This window comes from Anopheles funestus, chromosome 2RL, assembly GCF_943734845.2.
Source record: "Anopheles funestus chromosome 2RL, idAnoFuneDA-416_04, whole genome shotgun sequence".
Taxonomy (NCBI): domain Eukaryota; kingdom Metazoa; phylum Arthropoda; class Insecta; order Diptera; family Culicidae; genus Anopheles; species Anopheles funestus.
In genome coordinates, this window is record NC_064598.1 from 64682389 (window position 1) to 64709768 (window position 27380).

General features: G+C 41.4%; 3 protein-coding genes across 6 annotated transcripts in view; all 3 read left to right on the forward strand.

The window, feature by feature from the left end:
- Nucleotides 1–18915, forward strand: part of LOC125760841 (netrin receptor UNC5C-like) — an 83280-nt gene extending 64365 nt beyond the window's left edge. For all 4 annotated transcript variants that reach the window (XM_049421366.1, XM_049421367.1, XM_049421364.1 and 1 more), the window contains exons 8-11: nt 2111–2236; nt 9385–9733; nt 15534–15640; nt 15975–18915. In XM_049421366.1, coding sequence (XP_049277323.1) covers nt 2111–2236; nt 9385–9733; nt 15534–15640; nt 15975–17371 — 1979 coding nt within the window. In that variant the 3' untranslated portion in view covers nt 17372–18915. The remainder of the gene's footprint in view (nt 1–2110; nt 2237–9384; nt 9734–15533; nt 15641–15974) is intronic.
- Nucleotides 18916–23677: 4762 nt separating this feature from the next.
- On the forward strand, nt 23678–25132 carry LOC125774932 (probable ATP-dependent DNA helicase HFM1). Its single transcript, XM_049445304.1, has 4 exons — nt 23678–23856; nt 23916–24834; nt 24907–25065; nt 25122–25132. The coding sequence occupies exons 2-4, from the start codon at nt 23928–23930 to the stop codon at nt 25130–25132; spliced, it is 1077 nt and encodes a 358-aa protein (XP_049301261.1). The 5' UTR covers nt 23678–23856; nt 23916–23927.
- Nucleotides 25133–25147: 15 nt separating this feature from the next.
- On the forward strand, nt 25148–27379 carry LOC125760845 (probable ATP-dependent DNA helicase HFM1). The gene has a single exon (XM_049421374.1). The coding sequence runs from the start codon at nt 25173–25175 to the stop codon at nt 27288–27290; it is 2118 nt and encodes a 705-aa protein (XP_049277331.1). The 5' UTR covers nt 25148–25172; the 3' UTR covers nt 27291–27379.
- Nucleotide 27380: the final 1 nt, after the last annotated feature.

The following is a 27380-nucleotide window of genomic DNA, read 5'->3' on the forward strand; positions in this document are numbered from 1 at the left end:
ATCGGAGGAAACCTATTATTAATCCACATTCATCATTGACCAGTCCGAATCGATTAAGGTCTCGTCGTAAGGTTTCCAAAATTGTTCCACGTTTCCGATTAACAAGCCCCACCACAGTTCCTTGTTTTGTCATAGCTCAAGACGTCCAGCTGGGACTAAATTACCTCCATCGGTTGTTCAACAAAACGCGAAACACATCATTCTCCCTTGCCTATGGTCGAGAAGAAACAGCTGATTTACGAGCTCCGGGCGCGTTTGTCGGCGTAGCAGCGAAAAACAAACGGTACTACCCTCCCCGATAGGCACAAAACCGTGGAACAAGCTGCACGAAACTTGCGTACCCAACCTTCAGCGAAATAATTTAATCTCAACCGTTTAATCAATCGACACAGGTATTAACGAGACAGGTAACAGTCTATTATTGTTTATTACCGTTGAAAACTGTCTAGCTGAGCACATTGACCGACTTCGAATGGCTCATACTGTGGCATGTTTCAGAACTATGCGGCATCTTGAATGCCAAGCCTCCCAGTGTCCGTGGAATGGAACGACGAAAACGATGGCCCACACCGTGAGCGACCTTTCACAACTTGTGCACACTCGCCACCGTTCGATGATTTAAGAATTCGATAAAACATGCCTAAAATCTTCGGGAGAGCCTTTTCGTTGTAAAAAAGGGGTCTTGTACACCTCTTAGCCTTTAGTGGTGGCCAATATTCTACTGTGTCGTGCCCTCCCGCTGCTTCTCGGTTGATGCTTAAGCACAAGAAGAAGGAACTTATTGAACATATGTTTTTTTCTTTATTAATGCATGGAACACAGGTGATGAAATCTTTATAATAATTCGGAGAATGAAGCGTTTGTATGAAGACGCTTAGGGCTTTGGATAAGCAAAATTGCTAAATAATGAAATACTTACGGTAAAGAATCTGATATTTATGTTTATTTTTCCCGTGTATTTGTATTATTATGTAGTGCTTGGTTCTACCCAAAAGATGATTTACAATGTCTATCTTTCCGCCATCTTAAACGTTCTGCTTGTGTGCCTAGCTTAGTCTTGAAGTATGATGTTTAACACTTGATTTACCGAGGTGGATTTATTTACAAAAAAAAACTAATCTAAATCGTACTACGTACTGTCATTTTAACGATACAATATTCTGTTTTGTGTGTTTTTAAAATTTCGGGAACATAAATCTTATCAAATCCACGCAGTGCATTGACGTAAGATAGTTCACATGTCAATACATGTGTGTACTAATCTATAAAGAAAAAACATGTTATCAAAAAACCCGATTAACGTACATATTTTTGTTTCTCGGTTGATAAGAAAATCATTCTTAGCTGGGTTTATCAAGTAGATGAGCGGTTAGGTGTCAATGCAATCTATTCTTTTACATACTTGCTACTCCATTAGTTTATAGCACACAACCATTACCATTTATATTGTTGATATAACTTTTACCTAATGGAAAACAAAACATTACACTTAAACACCAAACATGCTATAGAAAGGAAAAACACGTCATACATCCTGTCATAACCTATTTCCCGCGGTTGAGTCATGATTGGCTTCCAACGACGGTGTCATAATGTTGTCACACATTGCTGTTGATAGTTATTGAATCCAGAAACTTTCCCCCATTTGCCTTAGACTTCCGTTTAATTGCCAGTGTGCGATAGTATTATAAAGAAATAACAGCATCGATCGTTATTCCTGTTCATTTTTACTGTATCTTTCGGTTTTGACTCAACTTCCTGCGAACAGCTTTCAACGTGAAAACAGAATGACTATTTCTGGCAATGGCGTTCCCGGTGCCATTTTCTTACTGGCGCTGGTGTTTTTAATTAAAACGGAAACATTTTTATAAAAGGAAGTATTAAAAATGAGACAGAGTGGAGAATAGTTAATTAAAAGTCAAAACGATCACAATGACAGTTGAAGCTTCTCTCACACGTTTCCTACAAATGCTTCACATGGTATTCTTTAATAATTTAGCTCTTACTTGACTTGTTTTTGCCGAAGAATAGGATAACCTATATGAAAACTTTAAGTAAAAAAATGTATAGTTTTTCATACAATTTCTATTTCTGTTGCGTTTCTTTGCAGATTCGAATTGGTCCATGTACCTGTGGGTCACACTGATCGCCGCATTCAGTTTAGGAATTTTGTTTGCAGTCTTAAAATTCATCCGAAGAAAGAAAACCATTCCAGCATATAATTTGGCTCGTTCAGGTAAGTTGAACTGCAGAATGAACTCAGCATAATTTCATTTCCTTTGCACATCTTCCAACTCATCCGTATGGTTCATTACACCTCCGGAGTATTGCAAATCATGGTCAAAATGACCAATCGCCAATTGACGAGTATGCCATTCAATTGGTGAAAGTGTACACCTTCAAATGGCACTTAAATTGATACATTCTGTGTCTGTGCTGTACTATGCAGCAAATGGACGCACCAGCAAAATTGCTCTCTTTTCGACTTTGGAAGAAAATTACAAACAATCACCACCAAAGCGACTCATCGGCCAAAGTTAGCAAAAAGCCGCCATTTGCTACGCATATTAATCAATCGTTTGTTGTGAACGGGTGGGTTTTGCTAATTGATGGGGATGCCAAGTGAAAGGTCTGCAAAATATCGTACGAAGGCTAGCAGTCAGTAAAATTGATCAACGAAGCGGTCCACCAAGTGGTGGCTGGTTTATTTCATGCCCTTTAGCGGCTGAAAAAAGTATTTCACCCTGCTTATACTAACATCACATAAAACAGCTGGACGTGGACCATGTCGGAACATTACGATTTTACAAGACTTACGGTATCACTCACTGCAAATCAATCGCTTTGAGCGGTCAGCAAATCATTGATTGAGCAATATTCGTTGGCTAACCTTTTGCAGGACGGGTATAGCACATGCTGATTGAGAAGAAAAAGGCGGCTCAATGTGTTGTTTATGTTAAGCGTTACGTTAAGATGTAAAGCAGATTAAGGATTTTCGATAAAACAAATTGGATTGCAAGATTAAATATTTCCTAAATAAAGAGCTTAAGACTTATGCTCATTCTTAAGATTAAAGATCCTTTCAAAAATTGAGGTAGTTGCAAAATAAATTTATCTTTACATTTTTACTTTATTAGTTAACCTAGTTAATTTTCTACTTCTAAAATTCAAAAAAATAAAGTAAAACTTAATCCATCCCACCTTCCCTAAAAAAATTTTCCTTTAAAAGTTCTCACACAGTTTTATCCACCCATCAACTTCCACTTGAATATGCAACAAACGTTCAAAAGCATTCAAATAGTACGCACATGGGTTTGCGCTAAAAACTAGCGCTCATAAACTCGTTTGTAAACATAATTCCTTCAACACTTCTCCCCACTGCCATTTCGTTAGTTTGCTCACACTACGTGCGCTAAACGGTTCTTTTTTTAGCCAGCCCAAGATTGCTTACCGTGGAGTTGGTGGAGCGCAGCAACTGTCCGAACGATGTTGCTTGATGTTTCGAAGCACCCCAAGGAATGCTATTGGGGTTGTCTAGATGAATGCACTAGCTCATAGGTACTGTCTGGAGTTCTATCAGAGCACAGTGAGTGAGTTGTACGTATGATTGCTGCAATAGCCGCATAACCGCTTGTTGTTCGTTGTGAGTGCATTTATTTACACGGCATATGAATGTCTCATAAAAAAATGATTAAAAAAATTTAAAGAACGTTTCAATTCTAAATTTTACTCTTTCTCTTTAAAGTGACTCGGAAAAAGGAAGAAAAACCACAGTTTATTATCATCTTTAGCTGTGTGGTACATCTTACTTTCATAGATCACAGATTTTACTTATACTAAGTTGTACTTTCCACGAGTAAACAAGTTTTGCGTGAATTCTATTGGCATTTCCTGAAAGCAAGGCACAAGGCATATAAAATTAATAAGTGTCAATGTCTAAACTAAACCCTTCAACAGCTTATCTCCTCACTTTAGAAACATGTACTAATATTGATTCTTAATCACCCTATCCTTCAACTTCAGAACATATCTATCTTTCTAGCCATACGCTGTTTGAATGAATAATAATGTTCGTTTGCATGGCTAGAATTGATTTCAATAAAAATCCAACCGTGCAACATGATGTTAAGCTAAAACGAGCTTAGTTTTAATTATTATTCAAGGTAACCAGTGAGCTTAACGGACACTTTAGATGAGTAGAATGCAACAAATTCTCCTTATGAATATGTAATGATAATGTCTAGATAATACCCTATGCCACGCTAACAAGCACAGACTTCTACATTCATTCATATGCATTATACAGAATTGAATTGCGATATTACTGTTCAATTACACCAGATTATCCGCCAAACAGGTTCTTTTAAACAAGTAGAAACTCTTTTGCCTAAAGAATTTGAATTTAGAATTTAGTTTGAATTTAGTTTGTCCCTTTAATTCACCGAGGGTGTACATTAATATAATTGGTTATTTATTTGAATTTAAATTGAACTAAATTCTTACAAATGTTATCGTTCTTCAACGAAAAAAACAGCCATAATTACAAAAAAGGCCTGGAAAATATCTTGGATTCATAATAAAAAATATGGATTATTTAAATCCAGTTGCGAAATGCAACTTCTTTTCAAACAGGTGTCTAACACATTTATAGACAAACTACCAACGGTCGTTAAACTAATAACCGCTGCCTGTTTGTTCTTTTTGACGCAAATGATTATAAGTGGACAGCGAAATTGAGTAGAAAACAATCAGCACAAATTAGCATAATTGACCATCACTTACCTACTCACCACTGATTAAAATCCATTAGCGGTTTGGTTCAGTTTCGGTGGTAATATTAGTGTCAACGATATATTTACGACATGTTTTACATATCTCAACTTCACTCTTAAAAGCTTTCGTTGCTCTTCGGTTTTCTCCCAACAAATTCTTCGAGCGTTTCTGTCTCTTATCGAATATATATAATGGTTTGCTAAACTAAACTCTCGGCGTCTGTATTTCGATTTCGTTCTACCCATGACACCATGACCTTTCACTAGTGTGACTCATTAGTCATTTCATCCCTACCCAATAACTTCTTCTTGCTTGAGATCACCCTAGAGTGAAAAGTGAGTACAAAATGAAGAAATTAACCTTCCCAGTTAGTCCGTTCGATTGTCACTCACCTAATCGGAGACTGTTGTATCTCAAGTGTATACTGTCTTTTGTCACGTTGACAACGATTGAACGGTTACCCCTACCAGATGGAAATGTTCAACCTGGGTTACCGGAATGCATGACATGTATGACGTGTACAGCATAGTGACATATTTATGGCACCAGATTCTTGGCACAGAATACGCCATCTCTGATGTTGGAACACTTTCTTTAACACCTACGATAGAAGGATTTTTTTTTGTACAAAGAGAGACTAGGAAATTGATTGATGATGATTTGAAAGTTGTCGAAACTTTACAAAATCCAAATGTATCTGTTAACAACGAATTAATCATATAACAGTCCCGCTGTTCTAGCACATTCCTTTCACTTGGAATTATAAGAGCCTATAAATATTGTAGTTTATAAATACTTATGGATTTAAGTATAATATATCAATGTTCGTAATTTTACCGAAATGGTTTACTGGTGATAAGGTTGCGAATGTAAAAGAAAAATGCAATTATCACAATTTATTTGTAAGCATTTACTTTTTATTTGATGTATTATATTATTAAATTAATATAATTGAAAACACACTGTAGAAATCCTGAGTTAACGCTATTGAGTAGTAATTTTGATAACTAATTGTTATTGTTAATTTTCTTGTATTTGTAACAATATTCTATCAAAAAAAAAATTTTATAACACATAAACTATTTGTTCACTTAAGTTGAGTAAAATGCATCAGAATAGAAATTACTCAAAGCGCATCTTCAATAGAATATTCAATACGTGACAATTTAAACAATTTATATGGCCGACATTATTGGTTTTCAAAGTGTCTTTATATTTAACATACTAAACAACAACGGCTTGGCAAATTCTTTTTAAGGGTTAGTTGTGATATACAATATCGCACAATTCCCTTCGTAAATTGTTCATTATTACAACAATGGATGATTTGCAAAAATAAATCCCGTTGACTCTAGGGAAATTAACGACCAGCTACTTTTATCCGCAAATCCGATTATAGAACCTCTGATTGCGGATTAAGAATCGTTCGTATAAATTGTTAAAAATTGGGAAAAAATGGGAAAAATTGAAGAGTATTAGAAGGAATGATTACGTTAGTAGATGTATTTTCTAATAGTCGAACTTCTTTAAATTTTCAAATTCAACACAATTAAACGCGTCTCATAACGATTGTAATTCGATTGCAAAGGTTATTACCCTTAGAATAATAATTTCGGCCCAATAGTTTCACTCAATACCCTCATATTACCATGTACCGTTTAGAGTAATAAATTTCAAGAGACTCATTTTAGACACGTGATTAATGATAGTTTAATTCCGACAAACAACCGGATCAAAAATCAACTACTCTTTTGTAGCTAAATATGTTTCTTCCCCACATGTATTCATTGTTTCGTTACTCGAACCATTCGTGTAGCATACTTTAAATTCCATCTGCACATGATTTATGATGGAAATACGTTTCGCAGAACGAAAACAGCGGAAGTCGTTGTTTGTGGTTCTGACATCAAGACGTCACACCGTCGCACGTATCTGTCGACGATATATGTATTTACTCTTTTGGGGATAGATACCGGTGTCACCAACAGTCACTCTCACCTCCATAATAAGTGGTTTTTCCTCCAAATATACAGGGCGGCAGCTGTTGATGGCTTACCTTCGTATAATCCCTTTTTGATTGATCGGTCCAAAATCACAGCATGTTGAAATGATTAAAACGTTTAAAAAATTGACATAAATCGTACAAAACATGGAGTGTAAAATTTAAGTATACAATAAAACCGTTTTCATGCGTCTTTTAGGGGCTATGCAATTAAACATTTACACAAAAGCAAACAACTCGATAGACACCTTTTTTTTATTTTCAAGCACCAGCTTCAGGAACTACAACTGATAAGTGTGACGAAAATTTATTGATAAACGAAAATAGCTCCGCATAGCAGATGTTCAGCAATGATTGTGAAATTCATTTTTGACCATTTTTTGGTACGTTATCGAGAACTATGTGTTTTGCAGCATTTAGAAAAGTTTGACCATTACTGATTGTTAAAGTTATCAGAATGGAACGGTTTAATATGATTACGTAACATTATCAATTTTTTGAAAATATTTTAAGAATTTCTGGTGTATTTAACTCTTTAAATAATTCTTTGCTTTTTAACATCTACAATCGTATGCCACTTAAAAAAAATATTTTCATTGTAAGTAAAATTTTTCTCGTAAAACACAGAACTCATCTGTTGCATTCTTTTACAAGTAATAAGAATAAAGCATCGGTAACGACGTTGTAGTCTCTAGAGAATTTTGTTCATTTCCTTTTCCTTGAAAGTTACATTATTATGCTCTATCATGAGAAAAACAATTTCTCTCTACATAGCATTTGAGAACCCTCACGGAAATAGGAAAAAAGGAAATAAGTGCTGCATCAAAAACTGAACTAGTGATGAAATGAAACGAACCAAAAAAAAAACACAACTCATTCAGTATAACATTAATGAAGTCAGGACCTATGCCGATTACAAAACTTTGGGGACAGGATATGAGCTTGCTGATACCATCTGCAGAGTCGTTCTACGATAGTTAATGATCCGCCCTGGTACCATCCAGTTCCATTCGAAAACCGCAGGACTGAAACTGTTCCAGCGGACCAGTACGTTTTGCTTTAATTAAGAGTTCCTTAACAAAAATGCACATCAGCCCATTTCGTTCCCTGTGTGGGATAGTAAATGAACGAACTTTTCATTTCATTTGTCGACGATTTACAACAGCAAGCATAGAAAGTATAAGAACTTTTATGAATGGTCCAAATGAATTCGTTATTTACTCTTTACATTTACGTTTTCATACCGTACATTCATGTAAACTGTCAGATTATTTAACCAAATGATAACAATGATAAATCACTATCTCTACCCTAACCACAATTTACTCGTTTGATTACTACTCACGTAAGGACCATCGTTATCCATTCGTACTTATCGTCGTTATCGCTTTTGCAGGCGATTAAAATATAATTTACAAATGTTCAATTTGACAATCGGAAAGTGATGATTGATCGAATTTAACAGTATAATCATATTTCTTCATATATATTGAGCTAAAGTGTTAAACAAACGTGGGGTTTCTAGTATCTATTCTCTCGAAAATATGCCATCAAACTTCCTTTTCTTATATTTAAGCTTCAAACTGAGCTAAAACAATATGTAACCGTATTAAGTTAAATATTAATGCAGATCACCTTTATGTTGATTGGAGTCCTCTGATCTTATCTGATGGCTATGAATAACTTCATAAAAGTCAATTATCGAAATATAAATTCGAAGTAGACCAATTGGAACTAGCTTACCAGCTAAGATCACTAGCTTATTAGGGATTATGTCGTAATTGAGGTTAGGATTAAAATTTAGTTGAAGAACACATTAACACCACATTAGACAACGCGACTTTGAAAAGCTTTAAGCCTGTGTTGTTTTGACTTTAGATATTTATAATAAAAAAATATCACAAACAGTTTTTTTTGTTATGTAAAAGAAAGCAAGCAATTTTTACAATGTATCAGTACATTATATTCCGAAGCTTCAATTGAAATGCTTATCACTTTCACGCAAATTGAACCATTGAACGATAGAAGCATCAGTTTCAGTTTGTAGATACATTTCTTTTAATTCCTTTAAACTCCTTCTGATCACCCACAATCACATTAAGAAAGTAAAATGCGCTGCAGATGCTGCCGTAGCAAAACTTCTTTTAGAATCATTAAGAGCTCGGAATAATCACCCCAAATTGCCTCCATTTGGGTAATTCCAGTTCGCTTTCATCTCGCGCTTTTGGGCAATTAACCTATTCGCACCCGTTCAAATTTCATCAACGGCAGATGGTATGCGGAAAAAGCCACATCGATTCGTTTGTGCGGCTAATGTTGGCGGGTTAAAAGCGTTCCAAGTTCGGACGCTTGTGGAACGCATTATAAACTTTTGCAAGTGATTCTATTAAACGCAAAACCATCCTCAGAATCTATTGATACATTTTATATTGTGTAGGTTTGGTACTTTTTTCTTTCTTCCCTTATTAATGGGCATTCGTCAGAAGCTTATCATCAGGCAAAAAACGTTTCACATCTGTGGCTTTTATTTCACGAGCAATAAAACCCAATAGTCTCACATTTGATTTAACGAAAGTCATTTTTCTCCCTTTTTTTTGGTTCGTCCTCAGAAATGCCGACCGAATATTTCGCCAACGAGAGCAAAAAGCTGACCCATTTCCAGCCGGATCTGACGCAGAACACGGGCCCCATCAATTACGAGTACCCGATGACAGCGTCCCACCACCAGCCACACACCCATCTTCCGGGTCACCTACATCATCATCATCTGTCTTCGCTGCACCACCAGCACGGTAGCAGCCTGCTGGGGCCGGTGGTAGTTGCCGGACACGGACAGCTTCATACCCAGGGCCAATCGCAACAAGCGCCAACCCTTCCGATCGGGGGCCTTAAATCGTCATTGCCTTTGCCACGGTCCAATTCCGAGCACCATTACGACGTGCCCCATTTATGCAATAAGTAAGTAAAGCAAAGCCCCATTTTCCCAGCACGGGTACGCCCATCTTGCGTTGACGATCGATCTTCGGCAAAAGAAAATCGGACCGTAAGCGAGAAATTTTGCCAAAAAGGACGTGTGATTAATTTCCACAATCAACAATAAACGGTCCAGTGTGCGAATGGTGGAAGGAGGCGGTCGGGCAGGGTAGAAGAATCTTCCCCGGGTTCGGTTTCAATTACGTGCCCAACGATTCTGTCCTTGCCATCAATTAAATAGCGTGAGATTCCATTTTCTTTTTCCGACACGACAAATACGTACTAATTACCCGGGGTTGACCTTTTCCCTGATTCTTGCTAGAGACAGGACGGAAAACAGACAAGAGGAAAAGTTTAGCACAAAAATCTTCTCATTGGTTTTGCAAGAACCGTTTGTCATTCACTTGGCGGTCGAGAAAAGTCGTTCGATGGAATTTAGATCAATTTATATGCGCATTGCTTCAATTATACACAGCATTTAATATATATTTCCCCATTTCCCTAACACGAGCTCTGCTTTGGGCACTAAAGCTCTCTGTGATTTAATTCAATTACTGTATATTTTTTGATTTTACGTTCTGTATTGAGTTTTCTACTGCTCGATACGCCAATAGAATGCAAATCCACTTGTCACTATGACGCAAACGGAACAGTTTCTTCACATTTGGACATGAGACTCGTTTCAAGGATAGTTTTGAATTATAGCAGCAGCAATGACCATCGGGAAGGCAGGTTCCTTTGATCCGGAGCTCTAAACCAGGAAGGCGCCATCATCTAGCTGGATCACTGCACAATTGTTTAATTACCCCACTACAAAGGAGCACACACACACACAATGCCCTCATACTTCTCGTTTCGTGTCTCGAGTGGTGGCCGTCAAACTTGGCATTATTATTCAATTGATTGCATTCTGCAGCCGGAGCGATTTTGCAGATCGTTGCACAACTGCTTCGCATGTTCGCCCGATATTGACTGCATTTAGTGGTTTGATAAATGGTGTTCAATTACTACCGCTGTCGTAATTCATCGGCTCAAGGCACGCTAGCGACGAGAGCATTCTGACACGAGCAACCAGAACCCCGACACAAGATACAGTAAACAGTAGCGATAGCGTTCCCTGACATTTTCCCGCTGAACTAGGCCAAACGAGTAGGGGACTTTTTTTTTGTTTAATATTCGCGCGTGTCCTGGGACCGTGAGAAATCCATACCGCGAATAGCTATCGAAGCTTCGCGTACTATTTTGCTCGAGCATCTCGACAACACTATGTACGCTCGCGCCCACAATTTGTTCTGCTCGCTAATCTTCAATGCGCGGTGATCTGATTCAATTAATAATAATTTACGGTTGTAATTGCGATATTTGTCATTTGGAGCCAGTGCATTAATCTGTCCCACTCCCTTGGGGCTCTCGGGAGGGATCCGGGGTGACCCAGTGGTGCGCATATTGGTTGTAACTTGCAGCTGCACCATAACTGCATAACCTGACGAAGCCGCATTATCCATCGAATGTCTGCACGAAGAAAGCGAAGACATAAAATAACAAGACGCAAAAACAAATTAACCGTCTCACCGTAACGGTCAAGCTAGTTTCTGTTTTACTTTTTTTTTGCGCCACCATGGCCTTTTGACCGGGTGACTGTGTCTCCACAGCACTCTCGATCCTTTTTGCAATTACCCGTTGGGATAGGTTGTCTTAATCTTACGCCCGTTCACTTCACGATCAGCGGAACGCAACGAGCGAAGGATTGCATGTTAACTTGAATAAATAGATACTTTAATTAGATACACACCGGCACCGAGCACCTATAAAACGCCAGTCGGTGCACTTGGGTATTGGGACCCAGGCTATAATATAGGCCAATGTTGTCGGTGCGAAATTCCGTGCCCATGTTGTCTATGCCTATCTATCCCCGTTGGCATGTTTGGTTTTAGTAGCTTTTTTCCCTCTTTCTCCTCACTAACCAAACTGCCTCCAACAGTAGAAATAAATGAGTCGTAGGCTTTAGATTTAAATTAAACCTCCAGAATTGTACCGGAGCACCCTAGCCTCCGGGGGTGTATCTTAGAAATTGGTTTCCCTATCGGGCATCCACATCGAACAGGCCGGCCTTTCATAGAAGTGTAAGGGTCAGGCTGAAAGGAAATCTAATTGCCGTTTTCGATTAAGCGAGGGTTAGGACCTTTGGTAGGAGTAATGATGTAGTAATATCTCCTGTTCATGTCCAAAACCCCCCGAAAAAAAAAAACAAATACACCACAATACTACAATGCTCCGTCAACGCCTTGGCGTATTTACAGTTTAACATTTGACACCGTTCGAGTAACTTAAATGGTCTTTTTCTTAGTAATAACATGTCTTTAATAGTTTAATCACCATTAAGCAAAGGCGGTGCCTGCAGACGTAATTGAAGACATATTTGAATTCCAAACGAATCATAGCCACAGACGAGTGGATATGACTTTTAGTGCTATATTAGCCCCTGCTTGATTGGTAGAGTAGTTGAACGAGAGAAGAAGAGAAAAAAACGGTCCCGTTTACGATCGAGCGCCACATCGTAAGCCGAGCAAAGTCATAAGCAAGTGACATCTCAATTACAACCGGTTTCAGAATGGTTCCATCCGCTGCTCGGTTTTTTTTGTTTGTTCCACAATCGCCAATCATACCCCTTCGACGGAGGTACAAAAAAGGCGAACTATAAACATCTAATAAATTAAATTATGTTCCATCATCGCGCTAACACCAGCGTAAATATAAGTCGCGGCGGTGTTTTGGAAGTGCATCCGTAACAAGAACGAACCCACGGAGTACCGCTGATGGTGCCTGCTGCTGCCGCTGCTGCTGCTTCTTACGGTTTATTATCAGCCGCTAGAACTCCAAGCTAAAAATCAACTTAACGAACCGCCAGCCCGCCCCTTCTGCTGTGCTCGTTCGCGGAAATTTATAAACCTAATAACCGCATAAAATAACACCACCGTTCCACCCGGTTGCTTCATTCGGAAAGGAAGACGCTGCGCCACGATGACTGATGTTTCTGTAAATAACCACACATCCAATTACGCGGAGCGTGAATACCACCGCTACGTGGTTGCGTCTCTTTGGCCTCATGTGCGTTCGTCTATCACTCTCAATAACCGCACAGTACACGGGTGGTCATAAAGCTTCACATCGACGTAGGTCGCGAGATAGACGCGCACAAACAAGATCGATGCGCTTTCGCTGCCTTCGCAATGCGGATCTGCTGAGCCGTGGTTCTCTCTACATACGCGCGCGAGACTAGATTGTCTTGATGGACCCAAATGGTAAGAGATCGGACCGAACGGGCCATCTGCAACTGGCCCGTCTCGTGCCACCTGTCTCTACAGGAAAAACCCCGGTGAAGCCTGAAAGGTGATAAAACGTTCACTTTGGTGTAATTACAACGCAACCTGCGATCAAACGGAGAGCACACACATTGTTGGCCCTCGTTGCCGTGCGGTGGACACGTACTAATAGAGTAATCAAAGCCATCCGTCATCAGCGCCAAACCGAAGGGGAAGATAAACGCCTCGCATCCACATTCCTGACGGCGATGGCGGTTTCAAGATGATGACGGGTCAGTGCGGAATCAAAAACTTCCCCTTCAACCATGACTCCGTAATAAGGGGCAGCATGCGGCACTTGTTTGTGGCCGCTTCGGTAGGCTTTTATGGCTCATTCATTTTAATCACGCCTTCTTCCCGTGAAGAAGTGGACATTCGTTTTGATTACGGCGGAAGTCAAATTCCGGCCCCACTTAATGCCTTGGAACGTGGAAGCGGGATCGTTGTGTGCTTTTTACGCACCTAATGAATTCTACGAGAATGGAAAACCATTGCCATTCGGCCAATGTGGCCATCCTTTTGATCATCCTTTATGATGGTTTTTTCTTTTGTTTGTGTGGATTTTCATGTGGTCTTTGCGGTTGCTTGTGCGTTCTAAACCCACCCAGCTGTGTGTCTGTCCAGCACGTGTAGGCAGGAAGCAACCGACCCAAATTCGAACTGGAATCACCAAACCTGGCTAATGCGCCATCAATGAGGTGTCAAAAATGTGAATACTTGGAATCCGCTCGTAGCGCCAACGTTTCGCCCAAAATCGCAATATCCACATATGGTAGGATGTGCGAATTCGTCCAAAGTTAAGAATGCCTCGCTACATACCGTAACCAAAAGTTGCCGGTGATTAATCAATAAATTTCGCACCCTCGGCAGCAATTACGAGTCACAGGTTGCGACTAGTTCGGGAATCGTCACATTATGCTCCGATGGCGTAACCACCGACAGCGCCGATCGTAAAGCGTGTGCGTATGTCCGTTGAAGCTGCAAGACGTGACAGAAATATCTGAGAACTGCCGCGGTTCACAAAACCGGTGTTCGGTCGGCTATATCTGGCAGGAGGTGTCTTAATTTCATCCTTTTACGACGCGGTCATATTTCTCGCGAAATGACCAAAACGGCCAGTCTGAAACGGCGATCGTCTCGGTCGGCTTCGAAATGGGAGACTCGTTAACACGCGAAACACGCTTTAAAGTGGCGATTAAAATTATTGATTGTCGGAGGCGAAGCTAGTGGCGGGAATGAAGTGTCACGTCTTTAATGTGGACAAAAAATAGCCATATTTGTGTAATGTGTTCCCATCGATCTCTGGCAACGCTCTGGACATTGGAAATTCAACCTTCCTGTACCGTTCCCCGCAGTCAATTGTGTTGAATTGAAAAGAGAACCTACTAAATCATCCACTGGTTTGCGCTGGGGTAGCCGTTAAGGTAGACTCAGATTTCAGCTCAGAGTCTCTTCGGTAATTTGAACTCGCAAACTGCATTCCGCTGGTCTGTGGATCGGAATATCAGCGGAACGAACCATTTGGATGGTTGTGAGTCAGCTCGTTAGATGGTCACGAGTTGGATTTATGCAAATTTGCTTTTTTACCCAAACCACCCACACGCAGGCACACGCCCTTTCTGGGACCATTTCAAATGGCCTCATCCATTTCTTTTTCTTTCTCGCTCTTCCTCTCGTTTGCTTTCGTTCAGATTGTATCAATCCAATTCCAAAATCCAAAAACCCAAACCCAAACACCTCTACCGGTCGTGATTATCCTAGGACAGCACCGTTTGGTGTCATTTGGACCACTCTCAAATAACTGACCCGGAGTAGCCCCCCATTCCAGAGTTCGTAGCCGAGAGGGCGCGAAAGAACTAATCTATGTCACATAATTCAACTATACTGACACCTCATTACCATTAACTCGTTTGTTTACCGCCATGTTTAACATCAGTCGTCCAGCGTACCATTCAGGCTGCGTCCCTGTGGTCACACTTTGGAAATAAAAACACACGTCGCAGTTCTGCGGATTGACCACTCCATTCGTCTTTTTTTGTGCCGCTTTGTGACAGCGCAGCGTTCTAATGCCGCCGCGGTGGAATGTAATTTATGGGCTCCATCCATCCCAGTACCGTGGACCCACAGTGCTGGCATCCCGAAATTGACCCATCACCTCACTATGGTCAGTCTGTAGTTCGGCACACATTATACAAACACACACAAAAAAAAATCTACAGATCGTGCACAAAGTTCTTGTGCACCTCGTGTCTACCATCGCAACCCATTCTGACCACAACCAAGCTTCTATGAAACTCCCGACGGTCAGATCGTGCAGTTGGTCGGACGGTTGTCTACCGAAACCTGTCAAACCATAAATGGATTTTATGCACTCCTGCAGTTCCATTCATTTCCTCTCCGTTCGCTTTCCATTTCTTTCGCAGCTACATCTACCCATTGGACAAAGTTAGCATCAATGAATCATACTCGTCGTCTACCTATTCCAAACGCGTGTGCAGCGTGGAATCGCTCGAGACATCGACCAACACATGTAAGTATCGACGCTAGGCGCCGGTAGTGAACGATTGAATCGTTTCCAACCATCAGCTTCCCCTACGTTTCACCCAAAATCGATCGTGATCAATTTGCCAACACAGAATGCTTGTCTCAATTTGACATCGGATTGATTGACGCGGTCAAAAAGTTGAGCCGTGGAAGAATATTCTGTCGCTAGTGCCTGTATAGTAATATAGTATAGTATCCCGGGACATGTGTGTGAACTGTCACAAATGTCACTTGCTTGGTGACAGGTACAACTTGTGATACTAATTACTATTCTTTGTTCGGTTCCGCTTTGTTTCTTTCACCCAACATCACCAAAATAGCGGCAGATTCCGCCTACGATCAGGCACCGATGATTCCCAACAATTCGCCTGCCATTCGACCGACGACCTTAGTGGAAGAGGCGGGAACATTCCGGGGCACCGAAGTAACACAAGCGACGCTTACGCCGGCCGGAGCATTGCTTAAGCTTAACACCTACTCGACCGCGTTGCTAATCCCCGAAGGGGCCATTCCGAAGCACCAGCGGCACAGCGTGGTTCTCTCGATCGTGCGCGACGACAAGCATCACGTGCCGGTACCGACCGGGCCGCGCTCGACCTACCTTAGCCCGGTAGTGTTTTGTGGGCCGGTCGATACGAAAGTAAACAAACCGATCGTCATGAAGCTGCCGCACTGTGCCGAGAACCTTTCCAACTGGGCCTTTTCGCTCTACAGCGCCCCAGACAATGTAACGTCGTGGAGCAAGGTCGTGACCATAGGCGAGGAGACGATCAACACACCGGCCCTGGTGCAGATCGATAAGCGGTACGCGTACGTACTGACCGAAACGTTCGGCAAGTACGTACTGGTAGGTGAATCGGCCACCGACATACAGGAACGGGTAGCGTGCAAGAAACTGCGGCTATTTATCTGCGGCCCGTCAACCATTCCCGAGTTTTCCGATGTCAGCTTGCGGATCTACATCGTCGAAGATAACCCAGGTGCTGAGGAACGTTGCAGACACTGCGAACAAGAGATTGGCGGCGTTGTGCTTGGTCGCAGCTCGATTCTACACTTTGCTGACGTCGGACAGGGTCTTATCATCGACATGCAGTGTGTTGGAGGTTGGCGAACGAAGAGTACCAGCGAACGACAGACGATACCGTTCTCGCACGTGTGGAACAGCAACTGCACAGCACTGCACTGTAGTTTCACGCTATGCCGAACCGAACACGACAAGTGTGACTTCAAGATCGAGGTACAAGCGACACAGGATCTCGGATCGTTCGAAAGTCTCAGTTCCATCGGTGCACCAGCCACGATGAGCATCTCGTCGTTTGTTCCGATGCCGAAAGATGGCCAGTGTCAGCATTCATCTAGTTCCTTCGAAACCATGACCATCTGTAGCGTTGGGTCCGGTTCGGGCGACCACACCAACGTTCTCGCTACCGATCGCTTCCGGCTATCGAAGGACGTCAAACGGAAGCTGTGCCGGTGTCTCGACCCACCAACCCAGAAGCGTAACGATTGGCGCATGCTCGCCGCTCACCTCAACGTTGACCGTTACCTCACGTATTTCGCCACCCGGCCCTCGCCCACCGACCAGATCCTCGATCTGTGGGAGTGTCGCAATCGCGAGCTGAACGCTTTGCAGCAACTGATCGAGATCTGTCGCACGATGGAACGACCGGATGCGGTCGCGATACTCGAACAGATCCAAACAGCTCCCTGGGTGTAGGTCGATCGTTATGCTCATTACGATGGCTACGGTGGCCACCGGTATACGGAAGCCACTGCCAGAACTAACGAATAACCAAGCGATGGCTGCGATATAGGTCAAGTCACTCTTTATAAATATTTATAATTCATTATCTCCAAACGGACACCGCTAGCCGGTCTGTCAGTGTGTTGCACCAACCGTTTGTCGAATGACTGACAGGCGGGCTGTCCTGGAACTTCTCGGCACCCTTTTCCTCCCCTGTCTGCCCCATTCCTGAACTGGACAATCCTATCGGACAATCTTTTATTAACTCTTCCACTGCTGCAAAGCTGATAGCCAACCACTACACGAATTGTCGGATGTCATTTACTGACACTGACACGGCACGGATGCGAGGCGTCATTGTACTGATTGCAATTGCACGATGTTACGATGCACTGCACCGGATTGCAGCAGCCACCACGGCGATGGCCAACACAGAGGAGGGTCCTGTGTCCGTTCGACGTAAAGCCTTTCGAATCGTGAAGTTCAGAGGCGGAGAGGTCAGCTAAAAAGGTCAGTTTTGGCGAGGGAATGTGTTATATACGACAGTGCAACAGTGTACATTGGTTGGGCAATCGTAACGCGAACTTGCAGACGGTAGAACGACTGCATAAAGGTGATTTCTTGTTTCTTTTCTCCATTTTTCAATCTGTATAATCTAACATAGCCGTGTAAGAACCCGGTTTCTTTACCTACACGCAACAAACATACAATTAATCTCAAACAAAACTATATCGCTCAATCACAGAAGTTCACTCGGTGTGTTGGCTAGCACAATGTATCGAAGTCGTTTTGATATAGAAATATTGGAAGTTGTGCAAAATACCCTTCGGTGTCGTTTTGGGGTACATTATCAATTCACAATTCATATCATAAAATGACGAAATGATTTTGTTTTTGTATTTGAACTGGTTATAGCTCTTTCAGCGATGCCATTTTCTGAGTAATTTTTTTTAAAAGTCCTCTACTCTCCCCATTCTACAATAATATCTCCTTTTCAAAATAGTTTTTTTGTCTCCTTACTATACTATTTTTATGGCAAGATGCAGCAAAGAATGAAAATAGAAAAAAAAAACAAACCAATAGAATTAATACATAAGACTGAACGAATTCGTGTAGCGAGCGACGTATGATAATTAACAAACTAGTTCGAATGCAATCGTGCGTAATCGTAATATTAGACCAGAATGGAACAATACCAAAAGAGGAACATTTTGGAAAATTGCAAGGATTTGAGGACTATTTGCTTCACTACCAAGGCGAAATGTGTTGGAGCTATCGAAATGGGAAACGTTGCCCAGTGTCCTTCTTTAAAATGTGTTGTATATTTAATGAAAAGAAAATCCCTTTCTAGAGTTAGCATGTATCTCTGTCCAAATATCCAGTGTTGTATGAAACGAACTATGTTAAAGCTGATTTCATCTACTGTTTTCTTTTTTCATCTAGCATACAAAAAGAGGGATTTAATCATTCGCGATTAAGTGCATTACATGCGCACAACTGTTTCCTTAAACATACTTCCCGGGTATCAAAATATGGCCATTTAAACTGCTTGAATTGCTTCCACTGCTGGAATCGATGAGCCCTATGTGCCTCTCGCGCGCCCCTATTCAAAAACGTATCACGACCTCTCGTTCTGTTTTTGATTTTTTGAGCTTTTTCCTGATTTTTAAGTAGGCGGGGCTGTAGCACCGCTCTACAATTATAGTGTAAGACGTGTAACAGTGTGTGTCATGTCGCATGCTTCGCTGCATGGCAAACACGACGACACACGAACAACACCGAAGAGGACGACAAAAACACGATCCTTCACTGCACACTGGATTAGGGTGCGCGTACGATGCGGCAAACAGCGCAAGAAGAAAAAACGATCCTTCACTGCACACAGGATTACAGTGTGCGCACGGCGAATGACGCAGCACAAAAGAAGCACAAAAGGAAGACGAAAACACTATCCTGTACCAACGCGTACAATATGTTTTTACACTATTTATCACCAAAATACACGCATAAACATTCAAACACCAAACACAACACCAACTGAATTCATCGTCGTGTGAAAATGGGAAGAAGTTTCCACAACATGCACCGAAAGTTTTTTCCCTCACTACATTTCAATGCGCTTGCCGAAGCAAGCACGGAGTGAAGGGAAAAAACTAACACCACACGTTAATGGCATAAAAAGGCACATCAACTCTACATAAATCACAACACTGGTCAGCATATTGCACTGCACAAAGCAATCGCGCATGCTTGCAAACTTCCGCGCATCATTCACGCACAAACAAATATAAAATTTGCTAAGTCCCACAACACGTCCACCCTGGACTTAGCGCACAGCAAACTGAGCTCGTCACAGTGTGGGATGAACGCTAGAGTAAGGACGCAGGATAACAATGTAGGTCAGAACGAGATGGAAACAATTCTAGCTTCAACAAACTCTGTCGGCTCACACACACAATCAAGGGTTTCATGCTTTTTTTCGGGTTTCGCCGTCGTTTTCCATGTTCTTCTTGATCTTTTACCGTAATTTTCTCAAATTTGAGAGAATTTTACCGTCATTCTCTCAAATTTGAGGTCTCTTTGTCTGTCGGGTTGTACTATATGTAGCGTGTAAGAAAGACCGAAGCCACAAGAACGAAACAGCGAAGCGTGATAAAATATTCAAAATATTTTGTTCAGTTTGTCTTTCACGTTTTGTAGCTGGTTGTGCTGAATTTATTAGTTGTCTACTTTTTGATAAGTACAGTAAATGGAATCCCTATCGAACTTAAAGCAATTGCCTTTTTCTAGGTTTTACGATTGTTCTAACATATTTTCAATTTAAAAAAAACCCATTTGCTTCTACATGTGTAAAGTAAAATCCTATGTTACTATATTAGTGATTAAGTAAGAGTGTTTGTTTCATGATACAAAACAGATCGACTAGATGCAGATAAGAATATGTAAGGTGTAAATCTGTTCTTACTATTAGAGGTAATGTTGGCCAGTGAAGGCTAATGGATAAAAAACATCTTTTCGTTTGTGTGCGTATCTGATTGATTGCGAGACCGCTAAAAACAAGGCAACGGGGGAAATATGCGCATTTAGGGCAACGCGTGCTCATGCAAAGAGGGATGGCTACTGAACAATGCTTCAAAATTTGGAGTACCAAGAGGAAACATTTTTTTTCTTCTTCTTTCCACTCCACGGGCAACTGTACTAATGAACAAACGGTTCGCTTAGATTGTCCTTGCATCCTGTCCCGCTGCCCTATGCAACGTTCAGACATCATCAGACTTCGGAGACCCGCCTTTTGCCTCCGTAGTTTTTTTTTATACTGCATACGACATACGCAGCGACTAACAGGACACTGAAAGAATACGGTGGCATTGTGTTCTGCTCAAACATCATATTTCGCTTCCCGCTTTCTTCCGGCGTGGGTACACCCGCTTGCCGGCAGTTCCGTTCGGTCCCCTTTCTTGGGACACGTGCTACAAATCAACCAGCATATCGCCGTGCGTCGCATACCCCATCCCACAGAGAACATCCCACTTCCGGCCACCCAACGGCGATGGCAATTAACTCAGCTGGAAACGAAATTAATTGTAAAACCGCACCGCACATCGGTACCGCAACCGCATTCGGTGCACAACTGCACAATGCATGCAACAATGAGTAAAACAAAGCATCCCGACAGAAATATGAGCATAAATTGTCAATAAATTGTGGAATGCATACATTCCTGTTGTCCTGCGTCCTGCCCAATCCTGCCCGGTTGGAAATTGTGTACACCACACAAGAAAGGACACAATTTAAAATGCGCTTTTTAGTTTACTGTTTTTTTTTCGTGGTTTGTTTCATTGCTCACAATACCCATTGTGTAGAAAAGCCATAGCTAAAAAGTTGCAAAATAGGGTGATGATGCGTTTCAGAGTGTCCCGTGTTTCTGCATTTTTTTTACTATTATTTATTAGTTATTCATGTGCAGCAGCAAGCAAATACCCTCGCATAGAGCAAAACAAAAAAAACTTATTTAGCTACACATTTGCATTTGATTCGCAGCTAAAATGTATTCAATTAGACAACATTTTGAACAATGGCTATGACAACATTTTGACCGGAAAGAGTACGTTCAGCTTCGGCGGTTCCGTGTTGGTACCATTAGCTTAAAACCTCTCTCCCAACTAGGCCATCTGATGGGAATTGATTTATGGGTGATTTTCCATAATCGATGACAGTATCGAAGGATAATATTTTCATATTAAATACTGCCCCAGCCGGTGGATATGCAAGCACCGGCTGCAGGATGGATGAGCACAGGAAATTCAGCAAATGGAATACTGCCGGTACACTCGACTAGCCACACAGGACAATAGAGGAGAGAACCAATAGGAAGGATTAAAACCGAGGAAAAAACACACACACACACGCAGTGCGTACATTTGCGTTCGTGCGTGAATGCGGGTCGGTTGTGGCCATCCGACTAATAGCAGCATAAAATAGTGCAAATAAATAGGAAACGTTTGGGCAAATGTTTCCCGTCTGCCTTGAACAGTTGATGCGTAACGAACATGGCACTCGACACACGATGAGCATAATTAAATCGACATCGGTAGTGAACCGGAACGCGTGGTCAGATCCTGCCGTCGCTAGGGTGAGGGGCGGAATACCATTTTCATGGTGTGCGACAAGTGCATCCAAAAGTGTGCGTTTGCTCTGGGGAGATTTGTAAAACCGGCAGTTGTCTTTCGGGACAGTGCACGCTATGTGTAGATATACTCGAATTCTTGTGTAAGTAGTTTCCCATAGCTATGTAATCGACAGGAAATGCTACCATTAACGATTGATATGCATATACAATACATCTAATATACCGCTCGTAGAGGCATATATATATTTGTTATAAAATATAATCGAAAACTATACCGTATAACCGTTAAAGTGTGCATGTATTTGTTCCGAAATTGTACTTTAAATTGATATTTTATTTAAAATTTCTTGAACATTTTTTGTGTGTACTACATCAAATTTCCCAGACTAAAGTTACGGATAGTATACACAGAAAGTAAGTATTATGAAGCGGAATGTAATTATATTCTAGAGATTAAACGAACTTTCTATATACTGTGTTTAAATCTGGATATTTGCAAATTTATTGATGGTTCATCCTGTAGAACTATGTTCATAGTCAAGGACGATAGTGCATTTTTTTTAAATTTATCTTTAATACCATAATACTATACATCTACAAAAAAATGAAAGAAAATTGTTTTCTCTATTTTTACGCAAAAAAAACTTTTGTCTTCACCAGCCAAATAGACAACTACATTTCTACTTTTTCCAATTATATCTTGCAAGATTCAATATAGAAGTAAATTCTTCTTAAGATAAAAATAAGTATAAAGTTTATCCGAAACATTTGTTACATAACTTTAACGAAAGAAAACTTGTAAATTTCTCATCATTAAAATGATAAAACGTACAACATAAAATCAAATGCTTATAGACTATTTCAAAAACCAGAGAACAGTTGAATTTAAAATTATTAACTCTAAAATATCATATTTTTTTGCTTTTTTAATAGATTGTCGACATTCACAAGAAAGGAACAAAAAATATTTTTATTTATTTATTTATATTTATTTATTTTTTACGGCAATTAGCCGTATTGTCAGCCTGTATTGAAAGGCTGAAGTGTACAATTTTCACACACATTTTTGCCTTCTCTCAGGCATACTCGGAACGGTAGGAATAAAAAATATAACGAAATAAAAAAAAACAGATTGATATTGTAAAAATTGTATAATTTTAGTTCAAGTAGAAGATGGTGTTCGTAACGTATACAAATGTAGATGGATCTGTATAAAACACAAGGAAAGTTCTATTTTACTCCATGAATGTTGGATAACAAACTAATTCAAATCGTGAAAATATTATGGAAATATTTCTTTCGTTCACTAAAGTTCTGTCTCAAGTCAAATCCCAAAGATAAATAAAAGCAAAAAAAAGTGTGAGAAAACGAAAAAGTGCGAGAAACGGTTTGAAAAGGTAATAAGAGGTAAAGCTACAAGGATGTATGTTTGAGACACTGTATTTATCCAACAAGTACGCAAAAAACGGTGGTATTGTGTAGGTGATTCAATGCGTAGACAGAAAACAGTTATTTTTCAAATAAGTTCCCCGCATGCTCTTCAACAGCTATCAGTTGACTGGATATCGGCGAAAGACACAGACTAATTTCAGATACACTAATATTAACGCACATATTCTTCCCAACGTTCATCTAAAATGATATATGTAGGTACAGAGAGAATACACTACACCATCACAATCCAGTTCTGCTGCAAACTGTTGCTAGGCAACCGAAAGCCGGTTAAATGTCATACAAAGAAATTGTCACACACTAAAGCAGTTCGGCCAATGGTGATCAAGAAATCTAGATAATCTGCTAGCTTGAGACATTATCAGCTTCTGATAAGGTAAGTAATAAATCGATGTGTTTTGAAATATGTCTTTCATCTTCAACGTCTATTTGCAGTGCGTCCAATACATGATGGCACAGCTTGTTCTATCGCAACAAGCGTGTCCGTTTGACACAGAAAAAATACACGGCGATTCATCGGAGCTATCGGATCAAACATTTACCATTGACGATCTTGATCCGGCGACTCGAGAAGCGTTTCCTAAGCTGAAAGCATTCAACAAGGTACAGTTAGCAGTCGCCAAAACCGTCATACAAACGGATAGTTCGATCGTCGTCAATGCACCTACCGGCTCCGGGAAAACCGTTATCCTTGAGCTGGCCATGGCAAAGCTTGCCCGGCAAGCAAAAGATAGTCCCTTTCGAATACTCTACCTGGCACCAACGCGATCGCTCTGTGCGGAAAAGTTTCAAGACTGGAAGGTACGGTTCGCTGCCCTGGGCATTAGTTGCATCCAGTTCGATGGGGATAATGCGGTCGAGGATGTCACTAAACTCAGCAACCATCGGCTTATACTAAGTACGCCGGAAAAATGGGAAGTTTTCACCCGGCACTGGGACGATCAGAATGTGGCATCCGTATTACGCCCCATTCGGTTGTTTCTGATTGATGAGATTCAAGTCATTAACGATTCGGAACGTGGTTCCAATCTAGAGCTTGTAGTGTCTCGCATGAAGTACATCGATTCACGGCTTCGTAGAGACAACCCGTACGGTAGTGGAGTGCCAGAGTCGATCCGATTTATTGCCGTCTCAGCCTGTATCCCCAACGTGAATGATTTCGCACAATGGCTCAAAAACGATCGGAACGTGGTACCGTTCTCGTTCGACGAAACAAACCGAACAACGAAAATCGAACGACACGTGCTGAACTTTCCATGTGCTTCGAATCCGTTCAAATTCGAATTGAATCTCAACTATAAGCTCCCAGCGATCATTGATCAATTTTCGAGCCAAAAGCCAACCCTTGTCTTTTGTACGTCACGCAAAAGCGTGGAATCGACCGCAAAATTTCTTGCCCGATCAAACATAAAACGCACAATTCCAGTGGGACCAATGCTCAACGAATTGGCCGACAATCTGGCAAATCGAAACTTGCAAGAGTGTGTAACGAAAGGAGTCGGTTATCATCATGCCGGTTTGCTGCACAACGATCGCATCCAGATTGAGAACCACTTCCGTGCCGGTCACATCGCAGTACTATGCTGTACCAGCACCCTCTGCATGGGTGTCAATCTGCCCGCCTATCTGGTGATTGTAAAGTCAACGTTTAATCACGCCGGCAAGGATTATACTGATAATTACATCCTCCAGATGATCGGTCGTGCCGGACGCGCAGAGTTCAGTGAGGATGGTGTTGCGGTCATACTAACGACCGATGCAAATCTATCACGCTATCAAAAGATTGTTACCGAAACGATTCCGATCGAATCGCAGCTTCACCAGAAACTTCCCGAATTGCTCAATTCCGAGATTGCGCACGGAATCATCTACGACCAGCCAGCCGTAATGGAGTGGATAAAGTCCACGTTTTTCTACGTCCGCGTACGGATAAACCCAGCACACTATCAACTGTCCGGCGGGCGACTTATCGAAGAGGAAGTAGAAAAACTATGCAGCGACACGATTGAGTCACTCGAGGCGAATGAATTGATTGCAAAGCAACGCTCCAATACGATTGTATCATCTGCTTGCGGTCGGCTGATGGCACGCAATCAACTATCCTTTCAAACGATGAAACTGCTTCAGCAGGACATGAAGGGTAAGGAATTGCTGGACGAAATGCTTGTCCTTATAACACGGGCTAACGAATTCAGTGAGTACAAGTGCCGACAGGGTGAGAAAAAGATTCTAAACACTCTGAACGGACCTACCATTTCTGCCTCGTACTGTGATGGTGGAGACGATCTAACGGGAGGAATCCGGTTCCGCTGGCCCAGACGCATCAGTACGACCGGGGCCAAGGTATACTGCTTGGTGCAGGCTGTATTTGGGAATCTCACCATAAACGATCACGGTTTACACCAGGAAGCGGCTAAAATCGTGACACTAGGTGCAAGAATTGCTCGATTTATTGTTGGACTACTAACTGCAAACCGAGACCAGTTCGAATCTGGCAACTTCCGGGCGCTGGTCAGCGTTACAACGTTGCTCCAGTGCTTTCAAACGAAACTTTGGGAGAACAGCCCTTTTCTGACGAAGCAACTCGGACAAATTGGTCCAAGGCTCGCGCGTCACCTAGCGGATCGTGGAAAGGTAACATTCCAAGCCTTACGCAACTCAGATCCACGGGAAATTGAGTGCATCCTGAAAAAGCAACCGCCGTTTGGTAACGATATTGTAAACTTTGTTAGCGGTTTACCAGAATTTACAATTCAATTGAAGAAGACCGATGTTGACCCACCGTCCTTTACATGTACAGTCGAGCAGAAAAATGTAGACTATGATCCGGAGATATCGGTAAGCTTCAGTGTGCTAGTGGGAGATTCGGCCAACAGAGTATTATTGCATCTGGACAGCTGTACGTTGGAGAACATTCCTGTGATGGGTTGTACATGGCCTTTGGCGGTGAAAGACACTACGGTTGAATCACTTTCGGCCTACCTTATCTGCCAGAACTGGACCGGATTAGACTGTTCGCACACACTATGGCTCGTTGAGCAACCGGTCATCGTCAAACATCGTCAAACCGCTATAACAAACTTCTTTCCAAACACTTCAGTAAATGAATCTTCATTTTCTGTCGACAAACTTGCTTTGCCGTCTGCACTGGAGTTATCCCGAATGCGCTTAAATGTATCAAAAGCCAATGATTCATCGTTCTCGATGGGTAACCATTCCGTATTAGATGAGTCCCGGTACACATCGAACGATTCCAATCAAAAGAATTCTAGTACCTGTTATATGGCAACTTTTAACACTAAAATTGCTGACAAAAGTACAGGAGTAGCTGAAAAGGAATCCGGGTTACCTAAAATGGTTGAAGGCTTAAACAACGCGACGTTGGATTATAAACAAATTAATTGGCCAAAACCACTTCGATCCATTTTAAAACCTGCCTCATCTGTACTTCCCGACAAACTCCATACCTTTGCACCGTTAAATATTTCCGTTGGTTCAACAATCGGAAACAATCAAACTCACTTGAAACAGCAAGACAAAAAATCAACTGTAAAACTATTATTCCGAAATGATGAGCTGCAGTACATCTTTCAGCCGGAACGATGCACGCTAAATTTCAAACTCTGTAGTCCGGTAGACGATATTGTCGATTGCTTCAGAAGGTATAACTTATTTATGGCCGATCGCAAAACACTACCCAATCTGCCACCGGCGACACAAGAAGTAGCGGAGTTTGATAAAGTTGTACGAAAAAAGAAAAACTTTGATCTAGGATCTGCCTGCGACGTTTTTTGCTCCGATGACGAGTGACTTCGAAAGAATAATGAAAATTATTTGACTATTTAACCTGTCAAACACAAACATTCACAAAACATACACCTAAGTTAAGTAACTCAAGCA